Here is a 22,631-nt window from a genome sequence, read left to right on the forward strand (position 1 = left end):
GTACAAATGCGCTTTACACAATTGATGTGTGTATGGATTGGGATAACAGTTGTATGAGCCCCTAATAAAATGTTAAAAAAGAAAAAAAATAGAGGTATAAATATAGGCAAGTATATATGTAAATATATTAGCATATAACAATACACATATAGGTCTATGCACATACATTTATATGTTAAGTATTAAGGTAGCAGGTGGACATTGGGCCTCTAATGAAGCACTCCCTCAAAGCAAGAACTTTTTTTTTTTTTTTTGCAGCATGTTTGCCTACTGCGACTTTTGATTTTTTTTTTTTAACATTTTATTAGGGGCTCATACAACTGTTATCGCAATCACACAAATCAATTGTGTAAAGCGCATTTGTACATCATTCTCGCAAGAACTCTTTTTTCTGATAACCTGGAAGTATGTGATGCTCACCTTCCCAACATGATTGCTGAAGACAAAATGGATACATAAACAAATGTGAAGAAAGTTGACAGTAACTGGCTATTTGACAATATAGCACCTGGGGTCTTAAAGGCCTGAAGTTAAACAACTGGCCTACTAGCCAGGAAGCAACAAAGCCCACATGAAGAAGCACGCCAGCCTGTGTGATCATGAGGTGTCAATGGGACCAGGTATCAGACATCAGAAGAGCCAAAACAAGCAATCATATTGATGCAAATGTGGAGGGTTTAAAGTGGAGAACTGGGGTCCATCTGTAGACAATTGGACATCCCCTCACAGAAGGGTCACAATGAAAGCAAGCCAGCCAGGGTACAGTATAGCACCAACGAAACACACAACGTTCCACTAGTTCAGTGGTTGTCAACCTGTGGGTCGTGATCCATTTGGGGGTTGAATGACCCTTTCATAGGGGTCGGCCGATTCATACCAGTAGCAAAATCACAGTTCTGAAGTAGCAACGAAAAATGTTTTATGGTTGGGGTGAGGAGTGGTCACCACAACATGAGGAACCGTATTAAAGGGTCACAGCATTAGGAAGGTTGAGAACCACTGCTTTAGTTCTTTAATGCTCCCTCCTGACCACTATCATGATCCAGTTCTCCCTTACAAATCTGAGTAGACCAAAGCATGTACACGGGTACAGCTAAGAGCTCTCGACACACGGAACCCAGGACAGATTTCCCTGACTTCCCCAAGGAACAATAAAGGGAGTAGTGAAAACATAAGGATAGGGGGAAGCGCGGGGGGGTAATTGATCACAACAATCAATGTATAACACACATACCCCACCCCAGGGAAATGAACAACAGAAACATGGGTGAAGGGAGACAGCAGACAGTGTAAAATATTAAAATAACAGTAATTTAGAATTTTCCAATGGTTCACAAGGGTCGGAGGGAGGGAAAAAAGAGGAGCTAATATCAAGGGCTCAAACAGAAAAAAAAAATGACTTGAAAATGATGATGGCAACATATGCACAAATGTGATTGATATGATTAATGTATGGATTGTTATAAGCGCCGATTAAAAGAAACAAACTTGCAATTTTAAAAAACAGAGAATGACATTAACCAAAATGGTATTGGAAAAAATTTCCATCTTCCCTTTGCTCTAGCTCTCAAATACATTATTTACAGAAATCTTATATATTTATAGGTCTCATGAATATTACATGATTACACAAACATATATTTTCAGATTTTCTATCTCTGTGGACATTTTTCATATTTACCAAAAATAGCTGATCCTAAAATCAGTTTTTAAAAAGTATTGGTATCATATTTTCTGAAAAAGTAAATTGCATGAGACTGAGAAAATATGATCCCAATACTGTAGGAACAAAAAAATTCTTGTATTATATAATGATTCAAGCAAAGAGAAAATGAAGGAAACATATCAATCACATTTATGAAACTAGTATTCCTTAGATAACAAAACCCAACAAGTATTGTTCAAAAATTAAAGTTACAGGCCAAATGCATTAATGCATATAGATGTAAAATTGGTAAAAACTAACCTATTGATACAGAGCATACAATATCCACTAATGCTGCTGACCAAATTTATGAATTCCATAGGGTTTCCAAGACTATAAATATTTAAAGGAGTAGAAAGCCTCATTTTTCTCAGGCAGAACTGGCTGGTAAGTTTTAAACTACCTGCCTTGTGATTGGCAATGTACTGCTTAACCCAGCAGAGATTCTTAAGATACAGTAAAAGCATTTTATCAATATTTGCTTATTTACAATTTTCTATTTGAAGCAATAAACTAAACCTAACTATAACCTAAAAAACCCTACAGCGATGGAGCCCGCTGTTACTCATCATGACTCTATAAACACACAGGGTTCCTGAAGCTTTATGGGGTGGCAGCAGACCACCTATCTTAATCCCATGGAGTGGCTGGTCATCTCGAATCATCAACCATGCAGTGAGCTATCTAACACTTAACCCAACAGAGGCATCAGATCCCGTCGTAAGTAAAGAACGCGACCTTAACTACACACAGATACAAAACACTGAGGGCCCTGCCGCCACGCCACCAAGTAAGGAGTGGAATGAATCCTTCGATCCAAAGATCTCTGAGAAAGGGTGAGATAGTTTATTGTGCCAGCCTGGCTGATAAACACAAGTGGGATTAACTGAAGGGCAGAGAGATAAATGCCTTGGTGAGTCTCGCCTTTCTTGTCTCTCGCTCTTTGATCATCGGACCAGTGTGCGGCTGCCTTGCTTGTCCTGTGCCTCAATTTAAAGGCTACACTACCTGTGGGACTCCTAGCCTGTGGACTGTGTCGCTGTAAGTTGAGGTCCCTTTAAGACATCGCTGGAGCTGGGGACTGGCAGTTGAGTGACCTTGCTGCCAAATTTTATTTAGCAAAAATGACAATACATCTGAGGATCCATCCTTGTGTTAAAATGTAGCAATGATATTCCTCAAACTAAGTGGTGAGGTCATTGTTCCTTCCCTAAAATCTAGGTAAGTCACGTGATTATCTAAGCCAACAAAGAAATCCCACAGTAATGTGTCTGATTTCTGAAATTTGTGCAAAAATTATATGCACTTGTTTTTTGGAACACAGACACATTATTAGAAGGAAGAAAAAAGGTCACTTGGAAAAGCCACAAGTATGTGCCCCAAGTTACAGACCTAGGAGAGATCACAGTCACATTTCTTATCAACCACCCAACATTGGAATAGGTACTTTCACGATTCCACTCACTAGACAAGTCTCCTAACCTATGAGTAACACTATCATGTGATTCACCAGTAATTCTAAAGACACCTGAAGCCAAATCCAATAGTCTAGGGTTTGCAATGCATACTAAGGAGAAAAAAATCGCCAAATCAAGCAGACCAGAAGATCTGAGCTGATAATTGCAGAACAGAATGTAAGAACAATGATACTGAATATGTTCCTGAATTTAGAGGAACTCATGAAAATATAGGAAATAGAAAAATTCAAGAAAAACATGAACACTATAAAAAGCATCAAATGAAATCACAGAACAAAAAAAATCATTACCTGGAATGCTAATGTGAACTAGATGTTGAAAAAAGTCAATTAAACAAGAAAGGAAAATAATAAATAAAAATGGTAGGTCTACATAGAAATAAAGAAAAAAACTCCTTCTAGCTAAAGGGAAATGATGCTATACGGAAATTCCTATTTATACGTACGAATGAATGAAGAGCACAGCATATGTCATATGAAAAGAGAAAGAAGCTCAGCCAAAACTCTTTCCAACTGCAGATATATCCCAATATAATTGACACCTAGGGAACGCGACATGTATTCTGTCCACAACAAACACCAGGTGAACTCAGAAAATTATATCAAGGTGAATCAAGCCAATTAAGCAAGCCCAAAACAGATACATCCAACATTTTAAAACCACTGTATTTCAATGGAGTCCTGTTGCTATGTAGTGGGATCAACGTTGAGTTAACCAGAGTCAGAGGTTCAAAACCACCGGCTGCTCTGTGGGGGAAAGAGGAGGATATCTACTCCTGTGAAGAGTGACAGATCTAGAAGCACAGAGGGCAATTCCACTCTGTCTCACAGGGAATCGATCCCATGGCAGTGAGCGTGGAGTAGTCAATGTGTTGAAGTATTCTGAACCATACCACGCACACACCCAGCTTCCTCATTGTCGGTCGGATTCTCCCCGCTCTCCTGTCCCTACTTTGCAAAACCATCAAAGGTACAACCCTTAGAGGCACTACTTTCATAAGCAAAGTTCAAAATCCTGTAAAAGCAAAATGTATCGTTTATAAATCTACGAATCATAAATGCAGAAAATTATGCTCTTTACTATGTTCCTATCTTTTGTTAATGTGTCAATGACAAAGACTAAGTGCTTTGACTTAATCTGACATCCTTCGTAAACTATTTTTTATGTATAATAAAATTAGTAGAACGTTACAAACCAATATCTCATAAATCGAGACAATCATCCTAAAGAAGATATAGATAACTAAATCTAGCAAGTTATTAGAAATAATACAACATAATTAAACAAGCATCAATACCAAATATGCTTTAGAATGGTTTAGCATTCTAAAATCATTCAATGCAATTAACCTTGCTGATTTGAATAGAGGAGAAACTTAGCTGATCATCTAAATAAATATGGAATGTGGATTTTTAAAAATTTAGCACCTTCCCGTGATAAAAACTCACAGCAATCTAGGAGTAGAAAATACACTAAACTTGACAGGGCATTTACCAAACATGCTAACACCATCCGTCCTTGCAAAGCACTTAAGTACTCCCCCAAACAGGAACCAATCAAGAAGGTCTGCTCTCATCGCAGCTATTCAAGATTGTAATGGAGAGATAGTGTAAATAGAGGACAGTATAATAGAACCCCAATAATAATAATAACCGGTTGTATTTATTCATGTGACACAACTCTGTGTATTTTTACAACTGAAAGAGATCCAATCACTGTAATACACGATTTTAGCAAAGTCGCACATACTGGGTTTGTTTTTTATAAAGGGAAAACACTACTTGTATTTCTAGTTCTGTAAGAAACAACTGGACTCTGAGCATCACCAACGGTCTGAAGGGCCCGGCTTTGTACCCTGCGCCCCTTGCAGGCCTCATTCTGCCCACGAGCTTAGTGGACAGACTGCCTGTAAACAGCCTGTCCTCGAGCGCTGGGTCGGGAGTTGTTTGGCCAGGGTCTTTTGAAAAGCAGTGTCTCCATGAAATGCTAGATTTTATTTATATAATGAATGAGCACCTTTCCCCCTTTTTTCCTTTTTTAACAATACCCTTTCAGAAATTTCTAACTACTTTGTAAACTGCATCACTTAAACCTGGCGATAAAGCAGTTATTAAAAGTCTACCTTTTCCAAACCTTAAAAAAAAAAAAAAAAAGAAACAAACAACTGGGCAGTGTTTCCTCCTGTTGTACATAAGTTCGCTATAGTCAGAATTGATTCAATAGCAATTAACAGAGCTTTATAATATGTAAAATTGTACGGAGATATGTACATTTTTTCATGTGTGTATGACTTTTTGCTGGGATTTTTAAAACAGCATGTCAATTTTTAATTATTAAATTTACAAACCATTTCCATTACCTCTAGTTTTCTCAATAAACAAATAGGAAATTCTTTAACTGTCAGCATATCTAACAGCCTAAGCTATACGTAAGCCGAAGAACACACACCGTTTTTGGGAAGTGCGACTTCCTCGATGCTGGGCACAGGGGTCGGATCTTCCATACCCTTGGTAAGATCTTCTTGCTCTTCTTCCTCTCTCTGACTTCTGCGCTTCCCATAGAGACTAGCCTGGCTGAAACAGAAGAGATAGAAAATATAAACTACTTGTTTTACTGTTTAGAAATAAAGTGCACATATGTATCACAACAATTCCCAAGCTAATGAGTATATAATTTAGGAACAACTGAATTAATCATGTTGTACAACAATCACCCATACGTATTAGAATTTCCATCACCATAAACTCACTGCCTGCTAGACAATGCTAAACAATGACATATACCTCCTTCCTCCCATTAACCACCAAAAAAACACTGTTCTCTGTAGTTTACCAATTCTTGTCCATGAGTGTCACAGTGGTTTGTCTTCAATCAACATCTAAATTAAAGGTTGGCAGTTCAAACCCATAGTATTACTGCAGAACACGTTTCTTAAGAATTACAACAAAGAAAAACCTATGGCATTCTATGTGGTGTAACACATGGAGTCACCATGAGTCAAAATCTTAGTCAACAGCAAGGTTGGCTGGATTACAGCTACTTTTAGTAAATTATCTGATGCTACACCTGCACTAGTGCTAAGAATCATATATTCCAAATAAGTTAAACAAAAACAGAAGTCAAGCCTATGATATACTCTCTAAATTACCTGAGATTCTAACTAATCAAAAAGAAAAATTAATGCTATTGAACTTAAGAAATGGACACAGAATGCAATTATTCAAGTCATCAACCTTGTATCTTTTTTTTTTTTTCAACCTTGTATCTTAAGGAGATCTAAAATTGATGGGGAGGAGGGCATAGAATGCTCGGTGGGGTCCGGTCAAGTGCAATGAAGCCGAGAGGAAATACTGAAAGCTGAATGAAGGTCGAACATGATAGTAGGACAAGAGGAACGTAAAAGGAAATAGAGGAAATAAAGTAGGAAACAAAAGTGTGTGTTTATGTAGACACAGGGCGAGGGAACAGGAGCGAGGCTTGGTCAAAATATAGGATATAAGGTTGATGATGAGATATATACCTCCATTAAGTTTATAATAAAAAATTGAGGAAAAGGGAGAAAAATCAAAGACGAATGCTTCTGATCACTGTTTTATTCAAATGCCAGGTGAGCTGGAGAGGGGAACTGATATAGGGAAGCAATAGGAAGTAAGATGCCGGGTGGGTCACTAAATGTCCCGCCTACAGCACACTTCAACAAACTATTAAATGAAAAGAATACCATTTGTAAGCTGACATATTCTCACTAAGAAAACTAAAATTTCTGGAAGTATATAAAAATATTTTGAGTTAGGAGACATGAAAATTACTGCATATGCAATATTTCATATGTAATAATAAAGTTCAATTGAACAAGTATCTACCATTTATTAAATAGCAACTTTAGCCCAGGCACACTGTACAAGGATGTAAAAGGAAAGTTTCATTATCTTCCACAACACACACTCGACAGAAGCTGTGCCCTCCACATGGCTAATGACGTACAGCACATGTCTGTACTCTGTACAACACCGCATCGTGTGCCCACCTCCTCCGGTTATTCTTTGGATCGCAAATGGGGCAGGTGGAAAACCCAAACTATGGTGAATCGTTTCTTAGGTTTCTTACCAGCCACACTTCTGGACATTAATTTAGAGACAGGAAAAGCATTATACTCAAAGTGCCTTTGTAAGCAATACAACATCTATGCCTGATAGGTAATACCCTAATACAGACAAGCTATCAAAAGGAAAGGATTCCCAATGAGAGTAAAAGAAGTCCACTCAAGTCATAGAAAATATAAAAATCAGGGAAAGGTATGACAAAATAACAATTTACAAATTATCATGGGCTCATGAGGGAGGGGGGAGCGGGGAGGGAGGGGAAAAATGAGGACCTAATGCCAGGGGCTTAAGTGGGGAGCAAATGTTTTGAGAAAGATGAGGGCAATGAATGTACAAATGCGCTTTACACAATTGATGTGTGTATGGATTGTGATAAGAGTTGTATGAGCCCCTAATAAAATGATTAAAAAAAAAGAAAGAAAGAAAATGTGAAAATCTATAAATCTTTGGAGCTTGTTTTCCGCCTTCTGAATCCCACGAACAGGCTTACCCCTTTTTCCCACTCTTCTTCCGCGATTCTGTGGGTGTGGGTGGAGGGGGGGACGGCGAGTGTTTCCGCTTTCGGGCATTTGCTGCAGCTTTCCGGTCTCTTCTCTCGGGGCTTCGGACTGGCTAGGAGAAAGGAAACGGAAATAAATATCAACCTGCTTCACTCACTGGTCACTTTCCACACAAATGGCCGACGAGTGAGTTTCCATAATGCACACAATATCACATCCAGTAGCTCAGAGGAAACGAAAGACACACTCCGAAACATCACGGACCACCAGCAATGAAGAGACTGACACGCAAGGTGATGTGTGACCAATGGAAATACCAGGGGGCAGGGTCCTGTGGGTATTCAACGCGTGTCTGACATAGACTGGCATGCCACAGCCTACACAACAAAAACTGCTGTTCCCAATGTTCTTTCAGGATGGGAAAAGCATTTCCAATAACGACTGGGAACATATGAAACATTCTGTTGAATAGCTAAAATACAAAGATGAGCCGAATGATCTTGTAAAAAAAGAAACTATAAAAGCAACTCTTACCTTATCAATAAGAATTAAATGAAATGTTGTATCATAGTAGCTTTTAAAGAAGATTGTGGGAACAAGAAGAGATCTAAAATTGAAGGCAAGGAGGGCGTAAAATGCCTGAAGGGGTGTGACCAAGTACAATGCAGACAAAAGGAACTACTGAGAGCTGAAGGAAGGTCGAACATGATAGTGGGGCAGGAGGCAAGAAAGGAAAAGGGAGGAAAGGAGGAGGCAGCAAAAGACTTCTACAGAAGTATAAACATAAGCATGTATGTATGTAAATACATTAATATATGACCATAGGGAAGTATGTCTAGGTACATATATCTAAATGTTATGTATTAAAGTAGCAGATGGATATTGGGCTCTACTGAAGTCCTCCCTCAACCCATGAGCACTCTGTTCTAATAATCTGGAAGTCTGTGATGCTCACCTTCCCGACATGATCACTGAAGACAAAATGAGTGCATAAGCAAATGTGGTGACGAAAACTGTTGGTGTCTGTCTATTGCAAGATATAGCATTTGGGGTCTTAAAGGCTTGAAGTTAAACAAGCGGCCATATAGCAGGGAAGCGGCAAAACCCACAATGAAAGAAACACACCAGCCTGTGTGATCACAAGGTGTCACCGGGATCAGGTTTATCATGCATCAGAAGACCCAAAATAAACAATCATATCGATGTGAATGAGGATGGTTGGAGTGGAAAACCAAGGCCTATCTGTAAACAATTGGACATCCCCTCAGAGAAGGGTCACAAGTAAGGGACGAGACAGCCAGGGTGCAGTACAGCACTGACAAAACACACAACAATCCTCTAGTTCTTTAATGCTACCTTCCCCGCCTCCCCCCACCCCCCACTATCAAGACCCAGTTCTACCTTACAAATCTGGCTAGACTGGAGGATGTACATTGGTACAGATAAAAGCTCTCAACACATGGAATCCAGGACAGATAAACCCCTCATGAACAGTTATGGGCGTAGCAATACCATGAGGGTAGGGGGAAGGTGAGGAGAGAAGGGGGGCAATCATCCCCATATACCACCACGGGGAAGATGAACAACAGAAACATGGGTGAAGGGAGACAGCGGGTGATATCAGATACGAAAATATTAATTCATAATTCATCAAGGGATCATGGGTGGGGGGAGAGGAGCTGATACCGAGGGCTCAAGTAGAAAGAAAATGTTTTGAAAATAATGATGGCAACATATGTACAGATGTTCTTGATACAACTGATGTATGGATTGTTAATAAGAGCTGTACAGGCTCCCAATAAAATGATTTAAAAAAAAAAACAGATTGCAAGTTACAACTTATAACACAACTATCTTTACTTGCAAACATATACAAAACTCTAAAGAGTAAACACACACACACAAAATTCTCCCAACTACTTGACTTTCAAATTTCAGCCAAGTTGCAAGATATAAAATCAATATATAAAAAGTGCATGTATATAACAGTTTCTAATGTAAGACTCACAGTGAAGAAGTAAAATCATGTGATGAAAAGATGAACATATCAAACAATCAAGGTCTCTGGGGCCCGCACTAACCCCCGTTTGCTTTCACTGACTGTGGTATTAAATGGGAAAGCTGAGGAACCAGGAAAGTCTGTGAAGTACAGTTAAAAATAAAATCTAAATCACACCAACACATATACTTCTGAATAGTACCGTAGTCTGAGGGTAACTTTTTCAAACAGGATATTAAGTTAATTTTTATATCTACGCTAAAAAATGCCTGAGGACCCTGTTCTTGAACTGCTCGTCTAACGGTGGAAGGTCAAAGCAACCACCACTTGGTGGGAGAAAAATGAGGCGACCTGCTCCCGGAAAGATGGACAGCCTTGGAAACCCTGCCCAGGGCCACCAGACTCAACGGCAGCGGATTTGGTTGAGTAAATAAACAAACCATCTTAACCCGAGTATGAGAAACTACGAAGGTCGAGTTTAACAATGTGCGAGAATATTCTTGATGACACAAAAATCCTCGTTTGAAACGCATTACCGGGAAACCAGCATTTTTATCATGGAATATTAAGATTAAAAAGTTTGAAAAGTCAAATCCCAAAGCAAAGTGAACATACATACACTGTAACACAGAATTTATAGTAGGAACGTATAAAAAAGGGCCGAAAATAGATATCAAAGCACCCTATTTTCCAAGATATGAATTTAAAAAAACTGTTTTAAAGGTTTTTCAAAAAACTAACACACACACACACACACACAAACCAAAGAGCATCTATTTTAGGTTTCCCCAGTAAAAAAGACCTGGGAATCATCAGTCTCTTTCCAGAACTGCCACAAGCCCAACACTAACACATAAAGGTTGTCCTAACACTTCAACAAGTGCTCCTACCTCTCAAGTTACAGGTTATAGGGAATCTCAGCAATAAAGCAGTTCACTGTCGAAAAAAGGCCTGACCTATATACAAAGCTCTGAGATCTTTAAGGCCTGAACTCTGTACTAATTTCAGTGAGCTACATAAAAATGTAAAAGCAAACTTATGAGCTAAATAAAATTATACTGTGATGATACTTAGCTTATGAAATTAAAATGCATATCTAGAAAACAATTAATTATGCTACTGCTATACTACTTGGGCTATTTTGAATTCCAATGCATCTGTGAACTTTTTATGACCTCTTTTTGGGATTGACTACCACCGTTCAGTATCTTTTACACATCATTGATAACCAATGCTAGAGTTTACCAATGAAAACTCAGTAACATCTAGGTCAAGAAAATAGTAACACTTCATTGACAGTAATGGTGCCAAACCAAATACCTCTTCATTCTTCGTTGAAATTCGCTGTCGAAAACTCACAGGCTTCCTACTCTCATCCACCTCATAATCCTCCTCATTCATCCATTCATTGAAAACATCAGTGTCCAAAATCCACTTTGCATGAACCTAAAGACACATGAAAACATGAGCATTTACAAAAATAATAAAATCATTCAATGCATTTTCAATCTTCACAGATGCATAAACAAGATTAGTAATGACATGTGACTGGCAACTTAACCATTCCTAATTTTTGTTTCTGGTCTTTTAATGAGAAAACGAGTCAAAGTATAGACTATAGGAAACAAGTGCTATAGGAGCAATACAATTGCAAGAAATAAGACTTTAGAGGAGTTTAGAAAATAAATACATCTTCACTGGAAACTGAGCGACCAGAGATCTTGTGCATTTTTGGCAAAATAAATGTTGACTATTGATTTGGAAAGCCCGTCATTGTTTAGCATGGTCAATGTTTGCACTGCCTAGGGACACACATAATGAGACAAGTTCAAGAAAGTTGAAGCAGCATTGTTCCGAATGCCCTCAACATGACAATACACTGTACAGTCAAACAAAAGGGTGCAAAGAGCCCTGGGGGTGTTGTGAGCTAAGCATTAGATTCCTAACTGCATGAGACTGTCAGTTCAAACCCACCACCTCCTCTACAGGAGAAAGTTGAGGTTATCTGCTGTTGCTGCGGCGAACAATCTCAGAAACCACAGGGGGCGGTGATTCTACTCTGTTCTCTACGTACAGTCACCATGAGTCATTGATGGCAATGAGTGAGTGGTTGTGGTAGATCATATGAATAATATCTAGGAATATAATGCTGAAAAAACAATTTATGTTCCGACCAATATTAAGAACATTTATGCAATGAACTTTTATCAGTGGGGGGTGAATAACTCAGAAAAGGAGTCACATGAAGGAACATATACTTGCAGTAACATTAATACCAAGAAAAAGATAAGCATTTACAATAATATTTACCTCTGAGAGGGCCACGCAAAGGAGAAATCATACTAAGAATGCTTCAACGTGAATAGTAATCTTATTCCCCACTGACCAGTGGGAGCTGACCTGTTTGTTTTACTGTCCTCTTCTTTGACTCATGTTTTATAATATTACTAAGATGCTCAATCTTTAAAAGTTGCTTGTTACATTTTTCAGAGCAAAACAAAATAGAAATTGTTTCATAATATAAAATATATATACTGCTATATGTTGTTTATACATAAAACATGCAAATGTTTTATTTGTATGTAAATTTTATAATGTAATTTACTGTTTTATAAAATAAAGTAATATTTTTAAATATAGAAAACATCAAAACAACATTGTGTTATAAAGAAAGAGCTGGCCAGAAGCAACAAAGCCCACATGGAACAACATATCAACCTGTGTGATCACGGGGTGTCGAACGGATCACTGAAGACAAATGGGTGCATAAGCAAATGTGGTGAAGAAAGCTGATGGTGTCCGGCTATCAAAAAGTATAGCGTCTGGGGTCTTAAAGGCTTGAAGGTAATCAAGCGGCCATCAAGCTCAGAAGCAACAAAGCCCACATGGAAGAAGCACACCAGCCTATGCAACCACGAGGTGTCGAAGGGATCAGGTGTAAGGCATCATCAGAACAAAAAAATCTTACCATAGTGAATGATGGGGGGAGTGTGGAGTGGAGATCCAAAGCCCATTAGTAGGCCACTGGAGATCCCCTTGCAGAGGGATCTCGGGGAGGAGAGGAGCCAGTCAGGGTGCGATGTAACAATGATGAGAAATACAACCTTCCTCTAGTTCCTAAAGGTTTCCTCCCCGCTCCCACTACCATGACTCGAATTCTATCTTGCAAGACCGGCTCGACCAGAGAAGGTACACTGGTATAGATAGGAACTGAAAATACAGGGAATCCAGGATGGATGAGCCCTATAGGACCAGTGGTCTGAGTGGCAAAACAGGGAGGGTGGAGGGAGAGTGGGTAGGAAAGAGGGAACCAATTGCATGGAACTGTGTGTGGCCTCCTCCCTGGGGGACGGACAACCGAAAAGTGGATGAAGGGAGAAGTCGGACAGGGCAAGATATGACAAAATACCCATTTGTAAACTATCAAGGGCTCATGCGGGAGGGGGGAGCGGGGAGGGAGGGGAAAAATGAGGACCTAATGTCGGGGGTTTAAATGGAGAGAAAATGTTTTGAGAAACGATGTACAAATGCGCTTTACACAATTGATGTGTGTATGGATTGGGATAACAGTTGTATGAGCCCCTAATAAAATGTTAAAAAAAAAATTAGATATTACAGAATAAAAAATAAAAAAAAGATCTAGTAAAAAAAGAAAGAAAGAAAGAGCTGGCAAATGTTTTGAGATTGATGAGGGCAACAGGTGTACATAGGTGCTTGGCTCAGTGGATGTATGTATGGACTGTGATAAGAAATGTACAAGCCCTCAATAAAATAATTTTTTTAAAAAGACAGCCAGGTCAAAATTTCACACAAACAGAAATTCAAATATGTTCTAAAAAGCTGTCCTACACACTTGAAAATTGCCAATGTCATAGAAGACAAAGTAGAGAGCTGTTTCAGCCCAGACAGACTTGAGCGCTAAATTCTACATGAGATATGGCCAATTAATCATGAAGCATGTTACTGAGACATTTGGTGGAATTGGCATATGACCCAGAATGTGGGCCTCATAGTTAAGCGAAAATATTATTCAAGAATGAATTTCATGAACATTTTTAAAAAATAATCTGGGCGAAGGTTATAAAGCAACACTGTATTTTTCTTTTAACTTTCTGATTAATTCCCACATTAAAAGTTGAGAAAAAAAAGTTAATGCACAGATTGTGGCCCCCATTAAAGAGCTTCCTGTTTCACTGAAACCCCTGCAAGCAATGCTTCTTCATCCTGCGGCTCCACCTCACTGCTCTCAACTATCTCAAACCACAAGGTGACTCCTCCTTAGCTTTGGAATCCCTTCCATATCACTGGAGCCATTTCCCTTCAGAAATGGGTAAGGAGGCCGTCGTGGTTATAAATATCTCTTAAACAGAAAAGAAAAAGAACATCACTCTGTGCTTTCTTAAAATATTGTTGTGGACAAGAACTATTGGAAGTTCTGTTTTTTTAATAGTCATGTTTTCTCATGTTAAAGACTTTTAGAAAAGGATGATTCACCTTCCATGGTTTTTCTGGAATTGGTGGGTCTTCAATTTCAGCGTCAACATCACTGTTGTGGACCCAAGTATCATAGCTGTAAGTGAAATGAAAAAAGGAAAAAATAATTAGAATTCAAGTTCATTATTCAAATTGTTTTTATTAAACAGTAAAGATATATTTTCTAGGGGAACCCAGTAATAACCAGTGATCAAACACTTTTGTCTCTATCATTCTGCCAAAAAGGATGTTTCTATAGCTCACCAGTACCCTTCGCAGTACTGAACCCTCAAGACAACCTGGTGTTCTTTCTAGACTTCTGTGTTTCCTCCCCTAAACGATTTCAACACTAAGGCCCCCATGGACTAAGTTGCTCTTACCTAAGAAGCCCTGGTGGCACTGCTGGAATAAGCCCTGGACTGACCAGCACTATTCTGCTAACAGCATGCTCAGTGGCTCAAACCCACGAACCACTCTGCAGAAGAAAGATGAGGCTCTCTGCCCCTGCAAAATGTTACAGCCTAGGGAAAAATGAGGAGCCAATACCAAGGACTCAAGGAGAAAGCAAATGTTCTGAGAATGATGATGGCAACAAATGTACAAATGTGCTTGACACAATGGATGGATGGATTGTGATAAGCGTTGTACGAGCCCCCAATAACATGACATTTTTTTAAAAGTAAAGAAGCTTAATATTGCCTAATGAAAGCAGCCATATTTATATGGAAATAAACTAATATTGTTGTGTTTCAAAAAAAAAAGTTACAGCCTCAGAAACCCCTATGTGTCGCTATGAGTAGGAATCAACTCAAAGGCAGTGGGGTTTCCCTATCTACTTGTTCTTTGGTACCTACCAAGGCTAGCTCCATCATTTCAGTTCCACCGGCCAAAAAGCCTTGGAAACATCCTCAAGCCTAATCTTAATTATATCCTATAGCCAAATTCTATTTGTCTTCTAACTCCATCTTCAAACTATGCCGAGGTTCTATCAATTTCTAACCCATTCAATTCTGCTCACCAGTTTCTTTACATTTGGCTCCTACAATTAATTTTTCACACAACCAGATTGATGCTTTGAAAACAACGTCAGACCCTGTAACTCATCTGCTCACAACCTTTCAAAAGGCACCCACCTAAAGCAGAGGGAAAGTGGCTCACGCCTGTGCCCGTCACTGTGATCCTACATGATACTCTCCTCGCGTCACTCACTGACTCAAGCCATTTGGCCTTTGGTGGTGATCTTCCAAGATGCTGGGAAGCTGCTGCCTCCTTTGCTTTGCACACGCTGCTCCCTCCTGCCCAGAGAGCGCCTCATCCCCAAATGTGTGCCTGGTTTACCAAGCCATTCCCTCACTTGTTCCTGTGTCTGTGCACACAGGTTACCCATCTGTGAGGTCCAACCCGCAGACAAAACGCAGAGAGGAAGTAGGAAAAGAACTGTTCAACTGTGGGGATTTAACGTACTGTCACAAAATAGAATGTGCATAAATTGTGAAGTGGAAAACTAATATGTGCTGTCAACTTTCACCCAAACCACAATAAAATGGTAAAACAAAACAGCCCCTAAATCACTCTACCCACATACACTATAATTCAAAATAAACACAAAATGATCTACCAAATTAAAACTGCTGATGCCATTCTACTGGCCAATGAGCTATTCCAAAATCAAACGATAATAAATAAAAGTGGAGTCACTGGCTTCTTTTTAGCCACTACTCAGAAGTCCACTCAAAAGTATCTGCAACCTGCATGCATTTCCAAACAGTACCTGTGTATTTTCTTGGAAGTGAATCCCAAGCAACTGCATGGGAGAATAGGCTTGGTACTCTGCTACTGGAAAGACAACGCCCAGGAAACCCTATGAGGACCTAGAGGGTCACTGGGTGTCCACAAATCACATCTCACAACACTTAGCCATGAGTGGGTTTGGTTTTGGTTTTTGACACTGTTAACCAAACAGGACACAATCTGTAAAATGAGGGTGTATCCTGAGCCAATCTCTTTTGAGTTATAGAGATTAAACAAGTAAGCAGAGTTGAGAGGGCCCTTACTTACTACCACCAAGAACATAGAGCCTTTAGATTCAGGGTCCCCACACTGAGACCCTCCCAGAGCCCAGGGAAGACGGATGCCCAGACAGGTGCAGCTCTCCAACGAACACTGCAATAAGCTCTCCTCCAGAGCAGACAGAGGGAAAAGCCTCCCAGACTTCAGCTTCTAAACGAAGAGAACAAATTTCTCCTCACTATTTCCATCTGATGAAACCATTCACTTACAGTATCTGTTGTCGCAGCACTTTGTTAATAGAAACGTCTTGTACAAAGCGTTATTCAGGTGTTCCTTTAAAACTCAGTTCATTTAATTTAGTCAGTTCTGCTACAGGTTAATTACCAGGTTGATGTACTGTAATTTGGTTTTATTGGAACTCAACCTGTACGACCACCATGCATATGTGCTTAAATGTTGAACATATATAAGCATATATTTTGTTGTTTTAAAAATATATTTAAATGAAAAATAGTTACTATAAAAGATGAACTGCAGGAGGGGGAGGGGAAGGGGAAGGAGAGGGGGAGGGGGAGAAAGTGGAACCGATCACCATGACCTACCTGTAACTCCCCTCCCAGGGGGATGGACAACAGATAAGGGGGTAAAGGGAGACATTGGACAGTGCAAGACATGGAAAAATAATAATTTATAAATTATTAAGGGCTCATGGGGGAGGGGCAGAGTGGGGAAAAAATGAGGAGCCGATACCAAGGGGTCAAGTAGTAAGAAAATGTTTTTAAATGATGATGGCAACAAATGTACACATGTGCTTGACACAATGGATATATGTATGGGTTGTGATGAGTTGTACAAGCCCCCAATAAAGTGATTTTTAGAAAGCCTTTTCTGCTTTAACAAGGAAGTTGAGATATACATTTTATAAGAGCTTTATGTATTTAATGAAAGCTTTGTACTTCGTTAATGCACTACAAAATTCTGAAAGGATTTATGTCAGATGTTTACTTTTGGCAGAATATGATTAAATTCTAAAAACTTGAAGGAAAAAAAAAAGGACTAACTGAAAAATAATACAGGCATTACGCATCTCTTGGTAGGATGAACACTTACACAATATTATTATCACTCTCCAAAATTAAACTGGAATCTGGTCAATCTCTAGAGGCAATTGCCATTTTAAAACAGAGAAATCTATTATAACACAGCCTACCCCAGTTATGTGATCAAAAAAAGTCCACACTATACAAGAGTCTATGAAATGAGCAACCTGGTTTATTAAAGAAAAAAATTCCAAGTAGAAGCTAGAGAACCTATAAATTGAAACTATTTAGGTACCATATCAACAAATTCTATCTGAAATAAAAATCAGTCAGTTATAAAATGTATCATTTATAGAACAAGTAGAAATGTAAACAATAAGTATCTCTGCTATTAGAACTATTCATTTTAAAGTTTTAAAGTGGAAGTATGGTTTTTTTCGTGTTGGAACACTGACGGCTGAAATGATCTGCTTGGGCTCTGCTTCCAATGACGTGGGAAGGTGAGACGTGAGTGGGGATAGAGGGGATAGAAGACTGGGCTGACTTGAAAATTGCACAGTAATGAGAATCTCCTCCACTTGACAACAGTCAAAGGAACAGCGAAGGCCTGCTAATGGAGAGCTGGGAAGATAAGTTACGTGAAAGGCTAGCCCTGTTCCTTTGGGCTCTGTACGGGCATGCATAGTGATTCAAGGAGCTTCACCACTCTAACATCCACCTCTTGCTTGCAATATTCCTTATTCATATTTTAGGGTACTGCAGCAAAGATGAGTACGGATCTATGAAATCAGCAAGTGTTTCGTACTTCAAGAGGCTAGCCCCACTAACGGATAGCAAAGGGCTTCAACAACGAGCAATCTTGAACATTATGGAGCAATTTCTTTCTCTTTTTCTACTTCTTGAAACGAATCAATCTAAATTACCAGGCTGCTTTCCATATTGAAGGGATCTGCTGGACACTACAGCCATTAGTTTAATGACATAAAGTTGCATTATGCCCTCAATGCCACAATTTAAATAAGAAAATAATCAATGGAATACTCACAAAATGAGAACTGAATCACATGATTCAACAAATCTGTCTCGAGTGCAATGAAGCTACAAATAAATACTTCTGGTTTGCTTTGATAAAAACATTTCAAAACAAAAAACAAAAAAAACATTTCTACGAGATCTTAAAGCGTTATCAACCTTACCTGTCTGGATAAAAGCCCCAATGCACTAGCACCTGCTTTTCCTTTCTCATCACCGGTCTCAGCCACTCTTCTGAAAGGGAAAGATAACAAAAAAGAAAACACTTCAGTCCCATGGAGACAAACTAATAAACTATTACTGTTTTACAAGGTTTCACGTAAAACAAACTGTAAGTTCACTACCAGTGAAGGAAAGAGCTTAAATGAACACCATCAGATTAAAGGAATGTTCAGTCTGCATCCTGCTTTCCAGACTCCAGGCCTGGGGTCCACCACTGCCCTCGCCAGTCAAAACGCTCCTCGCCGGATCACCTGCCGGGCTGCCTGCCTCTCTCTCTCTCTCACCACAATCCCCCTATTCTTTACTGCCTCCTTTCCCTACAGAACCTTTCCTCTCCTGTTCTCTGAGGCCTCATCACCTTGATGAAAACGTAATTCTCCGGCATCCTATACTATAGTCCAAACTGCTATACCAATAGTGCTTTCTTTACTCTTTAATCGCTCATCCCCACTGACTTAATCCTCCCAACACAAATGCAAACAGTGATTACATGTTGATGTCTTGTTTTTTTCCTTCAGGTTTCCTTCAGGATGATAGTAATATTAGTCTATCTGATCAAATGATTCTTATTTGGAATTCTGACTTTGGCCAGTGCATTGAGTTAACTCCACGTTTCAGCACTGACAGTCTTCAGTCCTACTACACATTTTGGTCTGAGCAGCAGGTGGAAAGTTCTGAAACAGGCTCCTTGAAACCCAAGAAATGGCAAAACTAAGGAAACCCATTTTAGTGCCAATTTCAATATGAAATAGCCTTTGCTTCCTAGGTTAACACCATGAAGTCCACCTGTTCTTTTTTAAAGCACCCACCTGCTCCTCTTATCTTAGGGGAAAGGAAAGCATGAGGCGCATTCCTTATTGTGGTAGTCCAACATGGACAGTGAGCCCACTCTGCTTAAACAAATCTTTCTAATGGCTTAGCTCTCTAGTAAGGGCTGTCTTTTAAAATATTGAATGTATCCATCAAATATTAGGGGGAAAATTATAGCCATCCATTTATATATGAAGATGGGGAAATATATCTATGAGCATATATTTATAGGTTTAGTATTAAGGTAGCAGAAGAACATTGGGCCTCCACTCAAGTACTCCCTCAACCCAAGAATACTTTCTTCTATTAAATTGGCATTCTATGATGCTCATCTTCCCAACACAATTGCTGAAGACAAAGCGAGTGAATAAGCAAATGGAGCGAAGAAAGCTGATGGTGCCTGGCTATCAAAAAATATAGCGTCTGGGGTCTTAAAGGCTTGAAGGTAAACAAGCGGCCATCTAGCTCAGAAGCAACAAAGCCCACATGGAAGAAGCACACCAGCGTGTGCGATCACGAGGTGTCGAAGGGATCAGGGATCCTCAGAACAAAAAAATCTATCATAGTGAAGGTGGGGGGGAGTGCGGAGTGGAGACCCAAAGTCCATTTGTAGGCCACTGGACATCCCCTTACAGAAGGGTCTCGGGGAGGAGAAGAGCCAGTCAGGGTGCAATGTAGCAACGATGAAACATGCAACTTTCCTCTAGTTCCTAAGTGCTTCCTCCGCCCCCGCTATCATGATCCCAATTCTACCTTGCAAGTCTGGCTAGACCAGAGGATGTACACTGGTACAGATAGGAACTGGAAACACAGGGAATCCAGGTCGGATGATCCCTTCAGGACCAGTGGTGTGAGGCGATACTGGGAGGGTAGAGGGTGGGTTGGAACGGGAGAACCAATTACAAGGATCTACATGTGACCTCCTCCCTGGGGGACAGACAACAGAAAAGTGGGAGAAGGGAGACGTCGGACAGGGCAAGATATGACAAAATAATAATTTATAAATTATCAAGGGTTCATGGCTGGGGGGTGGGGTGGGATGAGGAGCTGATGCCAGGGGCTTAAGTGGAGAGTAAATGTTTTGAGAATGATGAGGGCAATGAATGTACAAATGTGCGTTACACAACTGATGTGGATTATGATGAGTCATATGAGCCCCTAATAAAACAAGTAAAAATTTTTTAAAAAATGTATAGCCATCCTCATCACAGCCGACTTCAATACAAAAAAAGTTGGTGTTATCTTTGACAAGTTCCAAAAGCAGAAAAAACAGAAGGTACAAGAAATGAACTCACACACTTGAATTTCCCAAGGACAACCCTACACTGCCAGTTTCAAGAAAAAAGGCACAAATTTACCAGGAGAAAAAATCAAAAAGTAAAGATACATGCAAAGAACTAAGATGTAAATTAAGATAAGATGTAAAGAATTCTTACAACTCAACAATAACAGGAGATAAATAATCTAAATTGGGGGATAAAAGGTCAAAATATCTAAATAGACATTTCTCTAATTATATGATTAGCAATTAAGAGAAATGCAAATAAAAAACACAGACACTTTTTGACATCTACCATGAATCTACAGGTTGGTGATTCAAACTCTCTAGGAGTTCTGCAGGATCAAAGCATTCACTGACTGCTCCTGCAGATGTTACCCCCTAGGAAACCTTACGTGCAGTTCTACTCTATCCCGGGGGCTTCTAAGAGTCGGACTCCACTCAACAGCACATCATGATGGCAACAGAATGGGTTAAATACGTAGTACTGTGTGGCGAGATGGAGAAATTGGAAACTCAACAGACTATAAAATAGTGCAGACTGTGGGAAAAGTACGGTAGTTGTTCAAAATGCCAAAAATTAGATGATTCAGCAATTCTACACCTAGTTTTGTAAATGAAAATAGAAAACATTAAGTCCAGGCAAAAACTTGTCCATGACTATTAACAGTAGCATGATTCATAAAAGCCAGAAAGTAAAAATAATCTCTTAGCTGTTGAGTGGGCAAACCCTCGTTGGATATGCTCACAGCAAGGACGTACCGATGGATGCTACCACAGAAATGAACCCCGGCAATACTAGGATTATGCTAATCGAAGTCCATCAAGCACAAATGGCTGCATATTATAAGACTGCATCCAGGTAATATCCAAAATTCATAAATCCAAAATGGAAGAAAAAAGTAGATTAGGGTTGTTGGGTTGAAATGGGGGGGCGGGGCGCATGAGACCAAATGAATATGGATGACGAAAGGTAGTGTTAATAGTTACATAAGTGTGTGAATATGCAAAAAATGAATGGACAGTACATTTTAAAGGATGAGCTTTATGTGAACAATATATTAAATGAAGCTGTTATGTATTAAAAAATAAAGATAAGAAAAGACATGGCTCAGTCAAGAGGCACAAGGCAGCCAACACGTGTGGAGCACAAAGAACAAAAGGGGAAAACAGTATGAAATAACAAGATTAGTCCAAAGTAGTGGAACATTTTAAAATATATACGTACTTTTCTTCATCTTTGCATTCCTTCATTATCGTCATCATCATCATCACTGCTGTTGCTTTATTCTATTAATAGTTTATTTTTGTGTTAGATTTAGGTTTACTTTTTCTTTCTTTAATTATTTTCCTACTTTCTTCATGTGCTCACATCTGAAAGACTACATCACCTTTTTGCCAAACAAGTTCATGGACACAAGTGCTGAACCCAACCCTCAACCCCTTCTAGGTCTCCACTGCATGCTTTAGTTACTTTTCCTCTGTCCTCAAAGACACCGTGAACCCACCACCTGACAGACACACTTTATCCTGGATTATGGCTTACAGGACATCAATACTTCATTGCTGGGGAGTGCAGGATAATTGTTTTTCGGAAAAGGGGGCAGTCGGCCAAATAAATAGGTCTGGGAACCTGTGGACAAGCAGACCAGACTATTCACCTGGGTGAAGGAGAAGGTAATATCTTACAAGAGGGAGATGAGAAAGGGAGAGGGTGGAAAGAGGGCAAGCCACGGAGGTTGAATAAGCTGTTTATGTTGCTGAATGCAAAAACAATGATATGGTATATAAACCCTTACCTAATTCACAGAAAATAAAATGTTTGAGGGGGAAAAACAGATTAAAAAATAAAATGTTTGCTGAGTGAATAAAGAATGAGGATATGAGGCAATTGCCCCTCTTTCCTCCCTGTCCACTCCCAGGGTTGACCAGAGTGTGTTGAGTCTCTCCCAGGTGGAAGAGAGTGTAGGGAAGAGAGAG

The 22,631-nt window shown here is 39.5% G+C and overlaps 1 protein-coding gene across 1 annotated transcript in view; it reads right to left on the reverse strand.

Moving 5' to 3' along the window:
• The window catches only part of SMARCC1 (SWI/SNF related, matrix associated, actin dependent regulator of chromatin subfamily c member 1), a 132,449-nt gene that overhangs the window by 75,920 nt on the left and 33,898 nt on the right, over positions 1–22,631 (reverse strand). The window contains exons 5-9 of the mRNA XM_045297402.1: positions 18,505–18,574; positions 14,280–14,355; positions 11,106–11,231; positions 7,777–7,898; positions 5,632–5,756 (exon numbers count right to left, since the gene is read on the reverse strand). Coding sequence (XP_045153337.1) covers positions 5,632–5,756; positions 7,777–7,898; positions 11,106–11,231; positions 14,280–14,355; positions 18,505–18,574 — 519 coding nt within the window. The remainder of the gene's footprint in view (positions 1–5,631; positions 5,757–7,776; positions 7,899–11,105; positions 11,232–14,279; positions 14,356–18,504; positions 18,575–22,631) is intronic.

This window comes from Echinops telfairi, unplaced genomic scaffold (assembly GCF_000313985.2).
Source record: "Echinops telfairi isolate 266 unplaced genomic scaffold, ASM31398v2 ScPeMD7_7420;HRSCAF=8458, whole genome shotgun sequence".
In the NCBI taxonomy this organism is placed as follows: Eukaryota; Metazoa; Chordata; class Mammalia; order Afrosoricida; family Tenrecidae; genus Echinops; species Echinops telfairi.